At 40.0% G+C, this 20,071-nt stretch overlaps 1 protein-coding gene across 1 annotated transcript in view; it reads left to right on the top strand.

Annotated features, from left to right (window-relative positions):
- Nucleotides 1-20,071, top strand: part of NCOA3 (nuclear receptor coactivator 3) — a 656,351-nt gene that overhangs the window by 287,747 nt on the left and 348,533 nt on the right. The window contains exons 5-6 of the mRNA XM_053716954.1: nt 11,128-11,263; nt 11,359-11,550. Of these exons, the coding sequence (XP_053572929.1) occupies nt 11,128-11,263; nt 11,359-11,550 (328 nt within the window). The remainder of the gene's footprint in view (nt 1-11,127; nt 11,264-11,358; nt 11,551-20,071) is intronic.

Genomic DNA, 20,071 nt, shown 5'->3' with positions numbered 1-20,071 from the left:
AGAAATGGGCAAGAAATTTAGCGCTAGGGGTTACCCAGCAGATCTTTTACAGAATGAAGTTGGAAGGGCTACTGATGAGACATATACCGATGTTATTAAAACAAAGGATAAGAAAGATAGAATTATTTTTGTTTCTGAATATAACAACCAAAGTCCAAAGATATATAAGATTATCAATAAATATTGGTTTATGTTGAAAGAATGTCATCCAGGTGTGCAAGCCCTATGTCTACCTATAAGAAAGGCTCCAGGTATCAAGGATAGATTGGTAAGGGCTAATATTGGCAATATTGGCTGCTACCCCTGCTTGGGTTGTGTGAATTGCAATAACATGACAAAGGGCTCTACCTATGTACATCCACACACTGGTAAAGTTTATAAAATCAATGGTTTCTTTACGTGTAACACTGGGTATGCAATTTACCTGATTAAATGCCCGTGTGGGTGGATTTACATTGGTGAGACTACCCAGAGGGTAAGGGATAGGATTATCCAACACAAATCGAATATAAGATGCAAAGACTTAAATGCCCCAGTCTCTAATCATTTTCTGTCCAAAGGACACTCAATAGCACAATTGAAATTTCAAATCATAGACCATGTCCCTGTCCCACGGAGAGGAGGGAGTAGAGAGTTAATTTTAAAGAGAAGAGAATCTATGTGGATCTATAGATTGGATTGGATTTTTCCAAAGGGTATGAACCGTGAAATAGATTTTAATGGTTTTCTCTAAATTGTCTTAATTTTTTTCTAGATTCCACTACCCCCCACATTATGAACATTGTGAAGAAGAAACCCAGTCCTCTAGATTTGTAATTATTCTGTGAAATGTGAATAAAATCTTAACACAAGTATTTTTTGTACTTAATTGCGTATATGTAGCACTGTTAGACTTGATTAGGAATATTATATTGTGTGTAATTTTATATACTGACCACTAGGTGGAATTTATACTTAGATGTTAAATTTTGATACCAGTTAATGATGTGATTAGTAACACCTGTGGTATAGGGTATTTAGGAGAGGTGTGTAGTAAGGTAAAGTCATATGATTAAGGGCATTTGACCTCGAAACGTCATGGATTTTTGTGTCTTGGTACAATAAAAGCAGAAATTTGTTTACAAGTGGATGTGCTGCTTGAATTTTTTCTACACAGTGATTGATTTGGAGCTTTGGCAGTAGCTCCCCAGGCTTGCACTCCTATCACCAGTGCTGGAGGACATTATTTTTGTTTTGTACTCTTCATTCTATTCCTCGGCCGTCAGTGGCTCAGTGTATGGAGGTAATCGGTCTAATGGTAGCGGTAATGGACATAGTTCCGTTTGCTCGCTTGCATCTCAGACCACTGCATCTATGCATGCTCAAACAGTGGAATGGGGATTATGCAAATGTATCTCCTCAGATAAATCTGAATCCAGAGACCCTCTTCTTTGGTGGTTGTCATAGGATCATCTGTCTCAGGGAATGTGTTTCTGAAGGCCAGAATGGGTCATAGTGACGACGGACGCCAGCCTACTCGGCTGGGGTGCAGTCTGGAATTCCCTAAAAGCACAGGGTGTGTGGACTCAGGAGGAGGCTCTCCTCCCGATAAATATTCTAGAACTGAGAGCGATATTAAACGCCCATCAGGCGTGGCCTCAGCTGGCTTCTTCCAGATTCATAAGATTCCAGTTGGACAATATCACGACTGTGGCATATATCAATCATCAGGGGGGAACAAAGAGTTCTCTAGCTATGATAGAGGTTTCCAAAATTATTCGATGGGCAGAGACTCACTCTTGCCATCTATCAGCAATCTATATCACAGGAGTGGAGAACTGGAAAGCGGATTTTCTAAGTCGTCAGACTTTTCATCCGGGGGAGTGGGAACTCCATTCGGAGGTGTTTGCACAATTGATTCTTCAATGGGGCACACCAGAATTGGATCTGATGGCATCTCGTCAGAATGCCAAACTTCCTTGTTACGGATCCAGATCAAGGGATCCTCAAGCAGTACTGATAGATACTCTAGCAGTACCTTGGTCATTCAACCTGGCTTATGTGTTTCCACATTTCCTCTCCTTCCTCGTCTGATTGCCAGAATCAAACAGGAGAGAGCTTCGGTGATTTTGATAGCAACTGCGTGGCCACGCAGGACTTGGTATGCAGACCTGGTGGACATGTCATCTCTACCACCATGGAGACTGCTGCTCAGACAGGACCTTCTCATTCAAGGTCCGTTCCAGCATTCAAATCTAGTTTCTCTGCGGCTGACTGCCTGGAGATTGAATGCTTGATTTTATCCAAGCTGGGATTCTCTGAGTCAGTCATAGATACCTTGATTCAGGCTCGAAAGCCTGTCACTAGGAAAATTTATCATAAGATATGGCGTAAATATCTTTATTGGTGTGAATCCAAAGGCTACTCATGGAGTAAGATCAGGATTCCTAGGATTTTGCCCTTTCTCCAAGAAGGATTGGAGAAGGGGTTATCAGCTAGTTCCCTAAAGGGACAGATCTCTGCATTATCAATTTTACTGCACAAGCGTCTGGCAGATGTTCCAGACGTTCAGTCGTTTTGTCAGGCTTTAGTTAGAATCAAGACTGTGTTTAAACCTATTGCTCCGCCATGGAGTTTGAATTTAGTTCTTAAAGTTCTTCAAGGGGTTCCGTTTGAACCTATGCATTCCATAGATATTAAGCTTCTATCTTGGAAAGTTCTGTTTTTAGTTGCTATCTCTTCGGCTCGAAGAGTTTCTTAACTATCTGCATTGCAATGCGACTCGCCTTATCTTGTTTTTCATTCTGATAAGGTGGTTTTGCGTACCAAACCTGGATTCCTTCCTAAGGTTGTTACTAATAAGAATATTAATCAAAAAAATTGTTGTTCCTTCCCTGTGTCCTAATCCTTCCTCTAAGAAGGAGCGTCTGTTGGACGTGGACGTGGTTCGTGCTTTGAAGTTTTACTTGCAAGCGACCAAAGATTTCCGTCAAACTCTTTGTTGTCTATTCTGGAAAACGTAGAGGTCAAAAAGCTACGGCTTCCTCTTTCTTTTTGGCTGAAAAGCATCATCCGTTTGGCATAAGAGACTGCTGGACAGCAGCCTCGTGACAGAATTACAGCTCACTCTACTAGAGCGGTGGCTTCCACATGGGCTATAAAAATGATGCTTCTGTTGAACAGATTTGTAAGGCTGCGACTTGGTCTTCGCTTCATACCTTTTCCAAATTTTCCAAATTTGATACTTTTGCTTCTTCGGAGGCTATTTTTGGGAGAAAAGTACTTCAAGCAGTGGCGCCTTCTATGTAGCCATCTGTCTTGTCCATCCCGTTCATCCGTGTCCTGTAGCTTTGGTATTGTATCCCACAAATAAAGGATGAATCCGTGGACTCGTCGTATCTTATAGAAGAAAAGTAAATTCATGCTTACCTGATAAATTAATTTCTTCTATGATACGACGAGTTCACGGCCCGCCCTGTCAATTTTAAGACAGATTATATTTTTTTGATTTAAAACTTCAGTCACCTCTGCACCTTTTAGTTTCTCCTTTTTCTTCCTGTACCTTTGGTCAAATGACTGGGGGGTGGAGTTAAGGGAGGAGCTATATAGACAGCTCTGCTGTGGTGCTCTTTGCCACTTCCTGTTAGCAGGAGGATAATATCCCACAAGTAAAGGATGAATCCGTGGACTCGTATCATAGAAGAAATTAATTTATCAGGTAAGCATAAATTTACTTTTTCAGCAGCATATACATATATACTGTGAGTGCTATGTGCACCAGCATTCAAACACCCCTACTTAGAGAGTCAGCAGTGGCTTCTATTGCACAAATTAGGTCCTCACTGACAAGTAGAATATGTGAGTCTACAACTGTAACAGTAATTAATTACTTTTACTAGAAGCATATTGCAAAAATGCTTCTATTTAAAGTTGCAATGCACCCTTTCACATTTCAGTTATGACCTTTCTATCCCTTTAAGGAATATATCACATGTGTATGGCTGTAAGACATTTTGGCTTGTTACATAAATTCATTTGCACATTTATTAATATTGTATGTCTTAGTAAAAATACATAGAACACACATATTTGAAAGTGGTTAAAGTGATTGATTGTAAACTTTAATGAATTAAAGCCCAGGTTCAAAAAATTATCTTAAACAGGGGCACTTTAATTAAAGTTTACGAAGACGTTTATTTTTAAAAAATACTTCCCTTTGCTCTATTGTAAACATAACGCTAATCCTCCACCCGCATCTCCTGCTTTCTGGATGATAAATTCTGCTTCCTCCAATCTTTGCGTGCCCCCTTTGGTGTCCAGCTCGTGGGGCATGCAACAATTGGAGGAAGCCGGATTCGTCATCCAAATGCTAAAGAAAGCAGGAGATGCAGATGGAGGATCAGTGTTATGTTTACCATAATGCAAAGGTAAGTTTCTTTCATGTAATTAGCAAGAGTCCATGAGCTAGTGACGTATGGGATATACATTCCTACCAGGAGGGGCAAAGTTTCCCAAACCTCAAAATGCCTATAAATACACCCCTCACCACACCCACAATTCAATTTTACAAACTTTGCCTCCCGTGGAGGTGGTGAAGTAAGTTTGTGCTAGATTCTTCGTTGATATGCGCTTCGCAGCAGGCTGGAGCCCGGTTTTCCTCTCAGAGTGCAGTGAATGTCAGAGGGATGAGAGTATTGCCTATTTGAATTCAATGGTCTCCTTCTACGGGATCTATTTCATAGGTTCTCTGTTATCGGTCGTAGAGATTCATCTCTTACCTCCCTTTTCAGATCGACGATATACTCTTATATACCATGACCTCTACTGATTCTCATTTCAGTACTGGTTTGGCTATCTACTATATGTAGATGAGTGTCCTGGGGTAAGTAAGTCTTATTTTTTGTGACACTCTAAGCTATGGTTGGGCACTTTATATGTAAAGTTCTAAATATATGTCTTTAAACTTATATTTGCCTTGATTCAGGATGATCAATATTCCTTATTTCAGACAGTCGGTTTCATATTTGGGTTAATGCATATGAATATTCAATTTTTTTCTTACCTTAAAAAATTGTTTTCAAATTGACTTTTTTCCCTGTGGGCTGTTAGGCTTGCGGGGGCTGAAAATGCTTCAATTTATTGCGTCATTCTTGGCGCAGATTTTTTTGGCGCAAAAAAATTCTGTTGTCATTTCCGGCGTCATTCTTGACGCCGGAAGTTGTTCGTGATTATGTCATTTTTTGACGTTTTGCGCCAAAAATGTCGGCGTCCCGGATGTGGCGTCATTCTTGGCGGCAAAAATTTTTAGGCGCCAATAATGTGCGCGTCTTTTTTGGCGCTAAAAAATGTGGGCGTCATTTTTGTCTCCACCTTTTTTACACATTATTTCAATCGCATTTTGTCATTGCTTCTGGTTGCTAGAGGCTTGTTCATTGGCATTCTTTCCCATTCCTGAAACTGTCATTTAAGGAATTTGATAATTTTGCTTTATATGTTGTTTTTTCTATTACATATTGCAAGATGTCTCAGATTGACCCTGGATCAGAATCTACTTCTGGAAAAACGCTGTGCTGATGCTGGTTCTACCAAAGTTAAGTGTATTTGTTGTAAACTTTTGGTAACTGTTCCTCCGGCTGTAGTTTGTGATGAATGTCATGATAAACTTTCTAATGCAGCTAGTATTTCCATTAGTAATATACCATTACCTGTTGTTGTTCCCTCAACATCTAATACTCAGGATATTCCTGTTAATATAAGAGAATTTGTTTCTAAATCTATTAGGAAGGCTATGTCTGTTATTCCTCCTTCCAATAAACGTAAAAGGTCTTCTAAAACTTCTCATTTTTCAGATGAAATTTTAAATGACCGTCATAATTCTGATTTGTCTGTTTCTGATGAGGATTTTTCTGGTTCAGAGGATTCTGTCTCAGATATTGATAAATCTTCATATTTATTTAAGATGGAATTTATTCGCTCTTTACTTAAAGAAGTTTTAATCGCTTTAGAAATGGAGGATTCTAGTCCTCTTGATTCTAAATCTACTAAGCGTTTAAATTCGGTTTTTAAACCTCCTATGGTTATTCCAGAAGTTTTTCCTGTCCCTGATGCTATTTCTGAAGTAATTTCTAGGGAATGGAATAATTTGGGTACTTCATTTACTCCTTCTCAAAGGTTTAAGAAATTGTATCCTGTGCTATTTGATAGATTAGAGTTTTGGGACAAAATCCCTAAAGTTGATGGGGCTATCTCTACTCTTGCTAAACGTATTACTATTCCTACGGCAGATAGTACTTCCTTTAAGGATCCTTTAGATAGGAAGATTGAATCCTTTCTGAGGAAAGCTTATTTATGTTCAGGTAATCTTCTTAGACCTGCTATTTCTTTGGCTGATGTTGCCGCCGCTTCCACTTTTTGGTTGGAGGCTTTAGCACAACAAGTATCAGACCATAATACTCATAGCATTGTTAAACTTCTTCAACATGCTAATAACTTTATTTGTGATGCCATCTTTGATATCATTAGAGTTGATGTCAGGTATACGTCTTTAGCTATTTTAGCTAGAAGAGCTTTATGGCTTAAAACTTGGAATGCTGACATGTCTTCCAAATCAACTTTGCTTGCTCTTTCTTTCCAAGGTAATAAATTATTTGGTTCCCAGTTGGATTCTATTATTTCAACTGTTACTGGGGGGAAAGGAACATTTTTGCCTCAGGACAAAAAATCTAAAGGTAAATACAGGGCTGCTAATCGTTTTCGTTCCTTTCATCAGAATAAGGAACAGAAGCCTGACCCTTCCTCTAAAGGAATGGTTTCTGTCTGGAAACCTTCTCCAATCTGGAATAAAACCAATCCTTTTAGAAAGTCAAAACCAGCTCCCAAGTCCACATGAAGGTGCGGCCCTCATTCCAGCTCAGCTGGTAGGGAGCAGGTTACGATTTTTCAAAGACATTTGGATCAATTCGATTCACAGTCTTTGGATTCAGAACATTGTTTCTCAAGGGTACAGGATAGGTTTCAAGGTAAGGCCACCTGCAAAGAGATTTTTTCTCTCTCGCATTCCAATAAACCCAGTGAAAGCTCAGGCATTTCTGAAATGTGTTTCAGATCTAGAGTCAGCCGGGGTAATTGTGCCTGTTCCAGTTCTGGAACAGGGTCTGGGGTTTTACTCAAATCTATTTATTGTACCAAAGAAGAATTCCTTCAGACCAGTTCTGGATTTAAAGATATTGAATCGTTATGTAAGGATACCAACATTCAAAATGGTAACTATAAGGACTATTCTGCCTTTTGTTCAGCAAGGGCATTATATGTCCACAATAGATTTACAGGATGCATATCTTCATATTCCGATTCATCCAGATCACTTTCAGTTTCTGAGATTCTCTTTTCTAGACAAGCATTACCAGTTTGTGGCCCTTCCGTTTGGCCTAGCAACAGCTCCAAGGATCTTTTCAAAGGTTCTCGGTGCCCTTCTCTCTGTAATCAGAGAACAGGGTATTGCGGTATTTCCTTATTTGGACGATATCTTGGTACTTGCTCAGTCTTTACATTCTGCAGAATCTCACACAAATCAACTTGTGTTGTTTCTTCAAAAACATGGTTGGAGGATCAATTTACCAAAGAGTTTGTTGATTCCTCAGACAAAGGTAACCTTTTTGGGTTTTCAGATAGATTCAGTGTCCATGACCTTGTCTCTAACAGAAAAGAGACGTCTGAAATTGGTTTCAGCCTGTCGAAACCTTCAGTCTCTATCATTCCCTTCGGTAGCTTTGTGCATGGAAATTCTAGGTCTCATGACTGCTGCATCGGACGCGATCCCCTTTGCTCGTTTTCACATGCGACCTCTTCAGCTTTGTATGCTGAACCAATGGTGCAGGGATTATACAAATATATCACAATTAATATCCTTAAATCCCAATGTACGACACTCTCTGACGTGGTGGATAGATCACCATCGTTTAGTTCAAGGGACTTCCTTTGTTCGCCCAACCTGGACTGTGATCTCAACAGATGCGAGTCTGTCAGGTTGGGGAGCTGTATGGGGATCTCTGACAGCGCAAGGGGTTTGGGAATCTCAGAAGGCGAGATTACCAATCAACATTTTGGAACTCCGTGCGATTTTCAGAGCTCTTCAGTCCTGGCCTCTTCTGAAGAGAGAATCGTTTATTTGGTTTCAGACAGACAATGTCACAACCGTGGCATATGTCAATCATCAGGGTGGGACTCACAGTCCTCAGGCTATGAAAGAATTATCTCGGATACTTGTATGGGCGGAATCCAGCTCCTGTCTAATTTCTGTGGTTCCAATCCCAGGTGTAGACAATTGGGAAGCGGATTATCTCAGTCGCCAGACGTTACATCCGGGCGAATGGTCCCTTCACCCAGAGGTATTTCTTCAGATTGTTCAAATCTGGGGTCTTCCAGAAATAGATCTGATGGCCTCTCATCTAAACAAGAAACTTCCCAGGTATCTGTCCAGATCCAGGGACCCTCAGGCGGAGGCAGTGGATGCGTTGTCGCTTCCTTGGAATTATCATCCTGCCTATATCTTTCCGCCTCTAGTTCTTCTTCCAAATGTGATTTCCAAAATTCTAATGGAACGTTCGTTTGTGCTGCTGGTGGCTCCAGCATGGCCTCACAGGTTTTGGTATGCGGATCTCATTCGGATGGCCAGTTGCAAACCTTGGACTCTTCTGTTAAGACCAGACCTTCTATCTCAAGGCCCTTTTTTCCATCAGGATCTCAAATCATTAAATTTGAAGGTATGGAAATTGAACGCTTGATTCTTAGTCATAGAGGTTTCTCTGACTCGGTAATTAATACTATGTTACAGGCTCGTAAATCTGTGTCTAGGAAGATTTATTATCGAGTCTGGAAGGCTTACATTTCTTGGTGTTCATCTCATAAATTCTCCTGGCATTCGTTCAGAATTCCTAGAATTTTACAGTTTCTTCAGGATGGTTTGGATAAAGGTTTGTCTGCAAGTTCCTTGAAAGGACAAATCTCTGCTCTTTCTGTTCTTTTTCACAGAAAGATTGCTATTCTTCCTGATATTCATTGTTTTGTACAGGCTTTGGTTCGTATCACACCTGTCATTAAGTCAATTTCTCCTCTTTGGAGTCTTAATTTGGTTCTGAGGGCTTTACAAGCTCCTCCGTTTGAACCTATGCATTCTCTGGACATTAAATTACTTTCTTGGAAAGTTCTGTTCCTTTTGGCCATCTCTTCTGCTAGAAGAGTTTCTGAGTTATCTGCTTTTTCTTGTGAATCTCCTTTTCTGATTTTTCATCAGGATAAGTCAGTGTTGAGAACCTAATTTAAATTTTTACATAAGGTTGTGAATTCTAACAACATTAGTAGATAGATTGTTGTTCCTTCATTATGTCCTAATCCTAAGAGTTCAAAGGAGAGATCTTTACATTCTTTGGATGTAGTAAGAGCTTTGAAATATTATGTTGAAGCTACTAAGGATTTTAGAAAGACTTCTAGTCTATTTGTTATCTTTTCTGGGTCCAGAAAAGGTCAGAAGGCCTCCGCCATTTCTTTGGCGTCTTGGTTAAAGTCTTTGATTCATCATGCTTATGTAGAGTCGGGTAATTCCCCGCCTCAAAGAATTGCGGCTCATTCTACTAGGTCAGTTTCTACTTCCTGGGCGTTTAGGAATGAAGCTTCTGTTGATCAGATTTGCAAAGCAGCAACTTGGTCTTCTTTGCATACTTTTACTAAATTCTACCATTTTGATGTGTTTTCTTCTTCTGAAGCAGTTTTTGGTAGAAAAGTACTTCAGGCAGCTGTTTCAGTTTGATTCTTCTGCTTATAATTTCTTTATTTGAGATTAAAAACTTTTGTTTTGGGTTGTGGATTATTATTATTTTTCAGCGGATTTGGCTGTCTTTATTTTATCCCTCCCTCTCTAGTGACTCTTGCGTGGAAGTTCCACATCTTGGGTATTCATTATCCCATACGTCACTAGCTCATGGACTCTTGCTAATTACATGAAAGAAAACATAATTTATGTAAGAACTTACCTGATAAATTCATTTCTTTCATATTAGCAAGAGTCCATGAGGCCCACCCTTTTTTTGTGGTGGTTATGATTTTTTTGTATAAAACACAATTATTCCAATTCCTTATTTTTGATGCTTTCGCTCTTTTCTTATCACCCCACTTCTTGGCTATTCGTTAAACTGAATTGTGGGTGTGGTGAGGGGTGTATTTATAGGCATTTTGAGGTTTGGGAAACTTTGCCCCTCCTGGTAGGAATGTATATCCCATACGTCACTAGCTCATGGACTCTTGCTAATATGAAAGAAATGAATTTATCAGGTAAGTTCTTACATAAATTATGTTATTTTAAAAATAAGCGTCTTTGTAAACTTTAATGAATTAAAGTGCCCTGTTTTTTTTTCTTTTGATTCCGGGCTTTAATTAATTAAAGTGAAAGTAAATCCTAGCGTTTTACAAACGCTAGGATTTACTATTGAAACAAATAAAGGGGACTTTCATTCTTGAAGTGTAAGATACTTCATGTAGAAAGCTCCTTTATTTGATTCAATCGATCGCCGTTCTTAGCTGCTACAGCAGCCCATGGTTAAAAAAAATTTTTGGCTAAGAGGTGACGTTTTCACCTCTTGACAAATTGGCGTGCAGTAAATCCGGTTTAGCGCTCATGGGAGCCGGATTTCCTGCATGGCTATTAGCTAAGAGGTGAAAACGTCTCTTCTTACACTTCTTAGCCAAAAAAATTTTTAGCCATGCGCTGCTGTAGGAGCTAATAGCGGCAATCGATTGAATCAAATAAAGGAGCTTTCTACATGAAGTATCTTATACTTCATGAATGAAAGTGCCCTTTATTTGTTTCAATAGTAAATCCTAGCATTTGTAAAACGCTAGGATTTACTTTCACTTTAAAGCTTACAATCTCTTTAAGGAAACCTGCTTTTAACAGTGTCTTTTTTCTGCTAAAATTACAACTGGAATGTCAAGTGTTTTCAAAATCTGCAAACAGGCCAGCATCTTAAAATACAAAATAAAAAGCCTAATTAATTTACTTTTGTTATGCTACATACTGAGAGAGAAGTTCAGTTTGGACTGTTTGCAAACTATGACATATTTGTGATCTTCATATATTTAACTTGTTTTCTTTAGGTCACTGGGGACCTAGATCACTTAGACGCCATCCTTGGTGATCTCACAAACCCAGATTTTTACACCAATTCAGTGAATTCAAATACAAGTAACTTAGGAGCAAAGCAGCCAGTGTTCCATGACAACGCACCAATGGGTAAGATTATCTGCCTTTTTGCCTCTGAATATTTTAGTTTTTGGAGTTGAGTTGTCAAATATTGTGTTATGCTTATTTAATCTTACTGGTTTTAGGCATGAGAAGTCCTCAAACTGTACACCCAACAAGACCTCCTTTTAATCGTGCAATATCGTTGGACAGCACAATGCCAGGGAACTCCACCCCTCCAGGGAGAAATGGCAACAATTTCCCAATGTTACAAAAGCAAAGCATGATGGGAAGTCCACGAATGATGGATGGACAAGATGGTTTTGGTGTTATGATGGGTATGTTTTGTTTAGATTCTATCCTGTATCATTTACAAATCACAGTTTTTTGTTGTTTATATACCTCTGTAAAGATTTAAATTTGCACTGTCAGAAAAATTACCTTACGCCAATTGCTATAATCCTTCCCACTTCCTGATTCCCCTCAGTATTAATTTATTCCTTCACAGGAAGAGGTGAAGATGAAATGTGGTTAGATTCTTCAGGGAAAGGGGTTCTCAAAATGCTGTGAGGCCCGTCATCCCCCTCAGAAGACTGAGGGGTGTATTGGAGTACCTTAGTTAAAGAGAGTAATTTTCCTGAGGGAGTTTTTAACTTGCCTTCAACAGGTGTCCTGGGACTGGTCCTGTAGCCTCATCCTGTTGACCTTGTCGTTTACCTCCTCTATAAGATCTACAGTTAGTACCAATTAATTTAGATGGGCTCATCTTTTGGAGGCAGCAGGGATGCTGCGGGGTAAGAAAAGTAGAGTGTGTGTCTCTAACTGCGGTAAGTATGTGTCCTACACTCACACAAACCACAGGTTCCTTAGCAGGTACAGTAGTTAATGTACATCAGGGCCAGGGGACACTCCTGTTTATGCACACTGACAGTATCTGATATGAGACTATTTGGTTGGGGGTCCCTTTAAGCAAGGTACATGGCACACACTCAGCCTTTTCATTCAAGCAAAGGTCTGTGGGCTGACAGGCTGGTTTATAGTTCTTTGGCTTTTTTTTTTTTCAGCTACCATATTTGATAAGGATCAGAACAGCTCCCTTTTGACAGTATATTTGACTCTTTTATGAGGTTTGTAAGGACAAGTACTGACTGCTCTGTTAGTTGATGTGAGTGCTATCTGAGTGCAGCCGGAGAAAATTACTTGTGCAAGTACCACTCTGCACATAGCTGTGAGCACTACTGGGGATTTTATTCACGGTAGTTTTCAGCCCCATATTGCACAGTGCTCCCGCCGCCTCCTTTTATTCATTTCGACCTTGGCCATTCTTTCTTAGTTGTTGCTGCACTTGTACTCTGTTGCAATTTTGTAGTAAGGTGGTTAATTACCCACTCATCAACAGCTTCTCGGGCAATATTATTTATCCATTTTATTTGTCATTTACCTTGCATAGAGATTCATGTGTAGGCTTTAATTTGCTGATTATTTGCGGTTTCCCACAATATCTTCAGTCTGTGTTACTGTGTATGTATAGTTTTCACACATTTACACAAATCATGTATTACTTGTTTCCTCACTATTTACATATTGTGAATATTAGTGCATATCTATTTTTGTCATATTTGTATGTGCTTCTGTGTTATGCAGTGCATTCTCAGGGTCAGAGTACCTCTTTGGGAGATAGGATAGATTGTTCTCCATATTTCAAGTATTATCTGCGTTCTACTATTGTAGGAGTGTTGGGGGGCTTTGCCACCTTCAAATAAGAACAAGCATCAAAACCCTGAAACTAATGTTTCTGCAGTGCCAGATCCTTCTCCTGGATCTTGTAAAAAGACTAAAGTATCTCAACTTGTTAGTTTGTCAGATACTTCTCACTGATAATTTTTCAGAGGGAGAAATTTGTTCTTATGATCAGGATTAGACTTTGGAACAGGACTCAGATTCTCCTCCTTTATGTTTAAATTTAAACATTTACAATCCGTTTTGCTGACACTAGGGTTCCAGGAGTCTTCTTCCTCTGAGTCAATCAGTAAACAATTAGATCTATTGTTCAAGCTGAAAAAAGTCTGCAGCAGTTTTTTCCAGTACCAGATGCCATTTCAGAGGTGATCTCTAAGGAATGGGAAAAACCTGCTATTCCATTTATTTCCTCTCCAAAGAGTAAAAAGATGCTACCTATAACTGTCAATAAGACTGATGTTTGGGAATAGATTCCCAAAGTAAATGGCGCCATCCCTTTGGAGGAAGTACGTCTTTAAACTACCCAATGGACAGGAAATGGGATTTTGCAGACAGGATTTTTATTTAAACCTGTGGTAATTGTTGCCTGTGTGTCGGGCGCTGTTACACTTTGGTTTGATTCCTTGTCCAACATTGTGTCCAAAGAGATCTCTTTGGACACAAAGTTCAGGATCGGTTAAAGCTCATTAAAGTAGCAAATTCCTTTACTTGTGAAGCAATTATGGACATAATTTGATTCCATGCAAAGAATGCTTCTGGTCAGGAGAGCATTATGGTTAAAATCTTGGTCTGCAGATATGGTATCTAAGAGTAGACTGCTACATCTTCCGTTTGTGGGAAAGGTTCTTTTTGTTTCAGGATTGGTTTCCTTAATTTCAACCGTTACCGGTGGTAAGGGAGCTTTCTTTTTTACTTCAAGACCTCAAAATTCCTCCCCATCTACTATTCATAAGTCAGATTTGTCCAAAACAACCTAAGAAATCTTCCTCTAAGTCAGCATGAAGTTGCAGCCCCAATCCAGAGATTTCTCTGGTAAGGGCAGACTAAGCATGTTTCAGCAGGCCTGGTGCAGATCTGTTCAGGATCCCTTGGTACGAAGTATAGTATCACAATGTTACAGAATAGGTTTTCGCGTCAGGCCTCCTGAAGGACTGTTCCTTCTGCCTCATGTTCCCAAGAGTCCTTTAAAGGTAAGAGCCTTTTTTTTTTTTTTTGCTGTGTCCAATATTTAGAGCGTATGAAATTTCAGTAGCTCACTCCCTGGACAATATCCTTATTCAAGCTCCTTCCTTAAGTTTGCCACTCGCACAGCAACCACAATTTGGTTTTTAAAGGATCATGGATTAAACATAAACTTTCCAAAGAGTTCTCTGTCTGCACTCACCAGGATCACTTTCCATGGAGTAGTCAGATTCTGTGTCTATGCACCTTTATCTGACAGATTCACAAAGTAAGTTACAGAAAGCTTGTGCTGATCTCCAACTGTTCTCATCCATCGATCGCTCAGTGCATGGAACTTGTAGATTTGATGGTGCAGGCTTTGAATGCTATCCCCTTTGCCAAATTTCACTCAGGCAGTAGAATGGAAGTCATTCAGACTTGTCTCACAAAACCAGACAATCTCTTTCCTGTTGGATATCCCACATGTCTCTCCAGGGAATTTCCTTTCCAAGTCCATCTTGTGTTGTCATTTCAACGGACTACAGGGGTTTGGTCTCCTCAGGAGGCGGGTACCAATCAATATTTAAGAACTCTGAGCGAACTTCCGGGCCCTTTGAAGTTGGCCACTCCTCAATTATGAGTCCTTTCTCGGATTTCAGTTTGACAATGTTAGGGTTGTAGTAGATATCAATAATCAAGGAGAAATCAAGAGTTCTACAACAATGCAGGATGTGTCTTGCATTTTTTCTTGGGCAGAACACAATCATTGTGCAGTGATAGCTATTCACATTTCAGGTGTCGACAATTGGGAAGCAGATTTCCTCATTCGGCAGACATTTCATTCGGAAGAATGGTCTCTCAGATCATGCAGTTTTCTATCAGATCACAGCACATTGGGGCATGCTGGATATCGACATGATGGCATCAGTTTGAATCACAGACTTCCCAGTTACTGTACCAGATCAAGAGATCATGAGCCGATTCTCATAGATGCACTAGTGGTTCCTTGATCCTTTTGTCTGATTCGCTTGTTTCCTTAGTTTGTCTGCTTCCTTGTGTGATAGCTCAAATAAAGGAGGAGAGGGTTCCAGTTATTCTCATCACCCCAGCTTGGCCTCACAGGACCTGGTTTGCAGATCTAATTTGGATGTACGGCACTGAGCCCTGCACCCTTACATTACGAAGAGGAGATCTGTCTCAAGATTATTTCTTGCATTCAGATTTAAAGGCTCTGAATTTAATGACATGTAGTTTGAATATCTAATGCTACATCAGAGGGTTTTTTTTGGATTATGTTACAGACCCGCTTGGAAGTTTTATATACATTACATTTTTTTAATATATATATTTAACTAAAACAAATACATTAAAGAATATTCATTGCTTCAACTTTTAACACTGTGATAGATAAAAATAAAATAATTTTTTTTCACACAGTTGGTAAGTATCCATGATTCATTACTCCTGGGAATTACTCTTTTCTTTCCTAAGATACGGTGAGTCCATGGAATCATCAATTACTGTTGGGAATATCACTCCTGGCCAGCAGGAGGAGACAAAGAGCACCATAGCAAAGCTGTTAAATGTCACTTTCCTTCCCACAATCCCCAGTCATTCTCTTTGCCTTTAGTGCATGGAGGAGGTGAAGTTTTAGTGTCTGAAGAATATTGGATTATTTTACTTCAATCAAGATTTTATTATTTTAATGACAGAGTAGGTTTACTCTGATCTTTCCCCTGTTCAGGGATTGGGTCTAGCCATACTCCACGTCAGTCTCTTCAGTAGGGCAGTGTTGGCTTTCAAGCAGTTAGGCACTTGTAAGGCGGGCCTTGCTGTGTTTTCCTAACATGTTTGCTGCCTGTGGTACAGAAAACTGGAGTAGGTTTACTCTGATCTTTCTCAATTTACAGGTCTCTGTGAGGAGTGGCATCCTCTCACGCCATGTAAGTCGTCGTCCTGCTGGACAGCCAAACTGCAAGCCTTTTTGTCTTCTGGGGCTAGGAGGCTGGCACTAAAGGGGTTAAGGCTCCCTGCTATTCATTTGAGACACAAAATCCTTAAAGGGGAAGGTTTGTTTACGGCAGAGAGCAGGCACTGTTTGGCATGTGTTATGGAGACTAGGGGTTAATCTCCTTTAAGGCAGGAAGGAGTTAACCCTCTATTGCGGGCTCAGTGCTGTTTTACATTTTTAGACAAAACCTCGGTTTTGTTGAAAGATAAGTGTGTTTTATTGCTGGTTGCCATTTAGGAGAGCGCGCTTCTCTTGGCGCCATTCCTATAAAGCTAAGACACTTTGGAAATTTTACATTAGTTTTCCTGATGAGTTATGGGACTAATGTGCCTTTTTTCTTCCACTGTCTAAGTGTAAGCGGAGCGGTAGCTGTTCTTATAGCTCAATGGCCTGTATTTTTATTTCGTTAAAGTCTCTGAAACATAGACCTGGTTTCAGTCCTAGTTTGGGAACGGGATCTAGGTAATTACCTTAAGTAACTGAGATTCTGACCTTCAAAGTAGTATCCTTTCTCTTTTGTTTTAAGGGGCCTGTTAATATCGAACATAGACCTAAAGGTGTTGTTGTTCCCTTGATTTGGGATCTTCTCAAGTTTGAGTTTTTGGCATCCTAGACAGACTTTTAGGTCTTGGGGTATTGGAAGGGTGTTTTTTCTGGACAATATATAGTTCAGGTGTCATCCTTACTTCGAGCAAACTCTCTTTCTTTTACAAAGATATGACGAGTCCACGGATTTCATCCTTCTGGGATATTAACCTCCGGCTGACAGGAAGTGGCAAAGAGCACCACAGCAGAGCTTTATATATAGCCCCTCCCCTTCCCCTCCACCCTAAGTCATTCTCTTTGCCTGTGTTATACTAGGAAGACATGGTAAAGTGAAGTGTTAGTTTTAGTTTCTTCAATCAAGAAGTTTTTTTATTTTAAATGGTACCAGTGCCTACTATTTTCCTCAGGGGGATATGGAAGAAGATTTCTGCCCTGAGGTTTGATGATCTTAGCATTTGTAACTAAGATCCACGCTGGTTCCCACAAGACTTCGGAAGGTAACCATGAGACATCTTCAGTGTGGAGAACGGTTTCATGCTATAAGCAGCATTAAGGTATGTGCAGCCTTTTTTTTCTGAGGAGACTTGGTGTATCAGAACTGGCTGGCATTATTTCCCTGTATGGGAATGGGGTAAGCAGTAAAACCTATTTTAATAAGAGGGGTGTTACTGGAGTCCCTATTTTATATTTATCATTAGTTGATATTTGGGCTTTATGTGACATGGGAGACAATATAAAAAAACGATGTTTTATGTTTTTTATTTTTGGCACTTAAAACTTATTGTTTTTTTGCTTGAGGGTTATATTGTGTATGTAATTTTACTTTAGTGCAAAACTGCATTTCCATGCCGTGTTGTTTGGGCCTAATCTGACTTTTGACCTTAAGGGGCGGAGCCTATTTTTTCTCTCAATTTCTTCAGGCTTAGCAGAAGCAAACAGTAACTCGGTAGATCCTTGACTGTGTAGCTGGTCTGAAGGGTTGGAAACTTGATTTGAAGTACCCTGGGGGCAGGTAGGCACCACAGCAGAGCTGTGGCGAGGTGCAGAGTGTATTTTTATCTATCTTTTGACTACATGTTGATATAAGTACTTCTAAAGCCTTATTTCTGCCCTTGCTTCTGGGTGCAGTAATTTTTGGCTAGTGCGTCTAATTCCTTTACTCTGCAGGAGATGGCTGCAGTTATGTCAACTACCCTTACAGAGGTATTGTCTAAATTACCAGTGTTGCAGGGTAAATGCAGTAGGTCAAGTATTAATGTAAATACTGAATCCTCTGATGCTTTATTAGCTATTTCCGATGTTCCCTCACAGTGCTCTGAGTTGGGGATCAGGGAATTACTGTCTGAGGGTGAAATTTCTGATTCAGGGAATGTTTTGCCTCAGACAGATTCGAATGCTATGTCATTTAAATTTTAAGCTTGAACACCTCCGCCAGTTGCTTAGGGAGGTTTTAGCGACTGGATGATTGTGATCCTATTGTGATTCCTCCAGAGAAATTGTGTAAAATGGATAAATATTTGGAAGTTCTTACTTACACTGATGTTTTTCCGGTTCCTAAGAGAATTTCGGAAATTAGTAAGGAATGGGATAGACCAGGTATACTGTTTTCTCCCCCTCCTAATTTTAAGAAAATGTTTCCTATTTCAGATACCATTCGGGACTCATGGCAAACGGTCCCTAAGGTAGAGGGAGCTATATCTTCCCTAAATGAGCGTACTACTGTACCCATTGAGGATAGTTGTGCTTTCAAGGATCCTTTGGATAAGAAATTAGAGGGTCTACTAAAGAAATTATTTGTTAATCAGGGATTTATTTTACAACCTACGGCTTGCATTGTTCCAGTAACTACTGCAGCAGCTTTTTGGTTTGAGGCTCTAGAAGAGTCTCTTAAGGTTGAGACTCCATTAGATGACATTCTAGATAGAATTAAGGCTCTTAAGCTAGCTAATTCTTTTATTACTGATGCCGCTTTTCAAATTGTTAAATTAGCGGCAAAAAATGCAGGATTTGCTATTTTAGCACGTAGAGCATTGTGGCTCAAATCTTGGTCTGCTGATGTGTCATCAAATCATAAGCTTTTAGCTATTCCCTTTAAAGGTAAGACCTTTTTTGGGCCATAATTGAAGGAGATAATTTCTGACATTACAGGAGGTAAAGGCCATGCCCTACCTCAGGATAGGTCGGTTAAAATGAGGGGTAAACAGAATAATTTTAATTTTTCAGAACTTTAAAGGAGGACCCCCCGCTTCTTCTTTTTCCACAAAACGGCATGAAGGGGTGGCCCCCAATCCGGGACCGGATCTAGTAGGAGGCAGACTTTCTTTCTTTGCTCAGGCTTGGGCAAGAGATGTTCAGGATTCCTGGGCATGAGAAATAGTGACCCACGGTTATCAATTGGAATTCAAGGATTTTCTCCCAAGAGGGAGATTTCATCTTTCAAAATTATCTGCAAACCAGATAAAGAGAGAGGCGTTCTTACGCTGTGTAAAAGACCTTTTTACTATGGGAGTGATCTGTCCTGTTCCAAAATTGGAACAGGGTCAGGGGTTTTACTCAAACCTATTTGTGGTCCCCCAAAAAAGAGGGAACGTTCAGACCCATTTTGGACCTCAAGTGTCTAAACAAATTTCTAAGAGTTCCATCATTCAAGATGGAGACAATTCAAACGATTTTGCCAATGATCCAGGAGGGTCAATATATGACTACCGTGGATTTGAAGGATGCTTACCTTCATATTCCAATCTACAAAGATCATCATCGGTTTCTAAGGTTTGCCTTCTTGGACAAACATTATCAGTTCGTGGCTCTTCCCTTCGGGTTGGCCACAGCACCCAGAATCTTCACAAAGGTTCTAGGGTCTCTTTTGGTGGTTCTCAGACCGCAAGGGATAGCGGTGGCGCCTTATCTGGATGATATTCTGATTCAGGCGTCAACATATCATCTGACAAAATCTCACACGGACACAGTGTTGTCTTTTCTGAGAACTCACGGCTGAAAGTGAACATAGAGAAGAGTTCACTTGTTCCACAGACAAGGGTTCCTTTCTTGGGAACTCTGATAGACTCGGTAGCCATGAAAGTATTTCTGACGGAGGTCATAAAATCAAAGATTTTGAATGCTTGCTGATCATTTCTGTCGGCTCAGTGTATGGAGGTAATCGGATTAATGGTAGCGGCAATTGACATCGTTCCGTTTGCTCACTTTCATCTCAGACCACTGCAACTGTGCATGCTCGGTCAGTGAAATGGGGATTATGCAGATTTATCTCCAAAGATAATTCTGGATCAAGAGACCAAAAACTCTCTTCTTTGGTGGTTGTCGCCAGATCTTCTGTCCCAGGGGACTTGTTTCCGCAGACCCTCGTGGGTGATAGTGACAACAGATGCCAGCCTTCTGGGCAG

The sequence above is a fragment of the Bombina bombina genome, chromosome 1 (genome assembly GCF_027579735.1).
Source record: "Bombina bombina isolate aBomBom1 chromosome 1, aBomBom1.pri, whole genome shotgun sequence".
In the NCBI taxonomy this organism is placed as follows: Eukaryota; Metazoa; Chordata; class Amphibia; order Anura; family Bombinatoridae; genus Bombina; species Bombina bombina.
The sequence above is the reverse complement of the archived record's forward strand: the minus strand, read 5'-3'. Positions and strand labels throughout refer to the sequence as shown.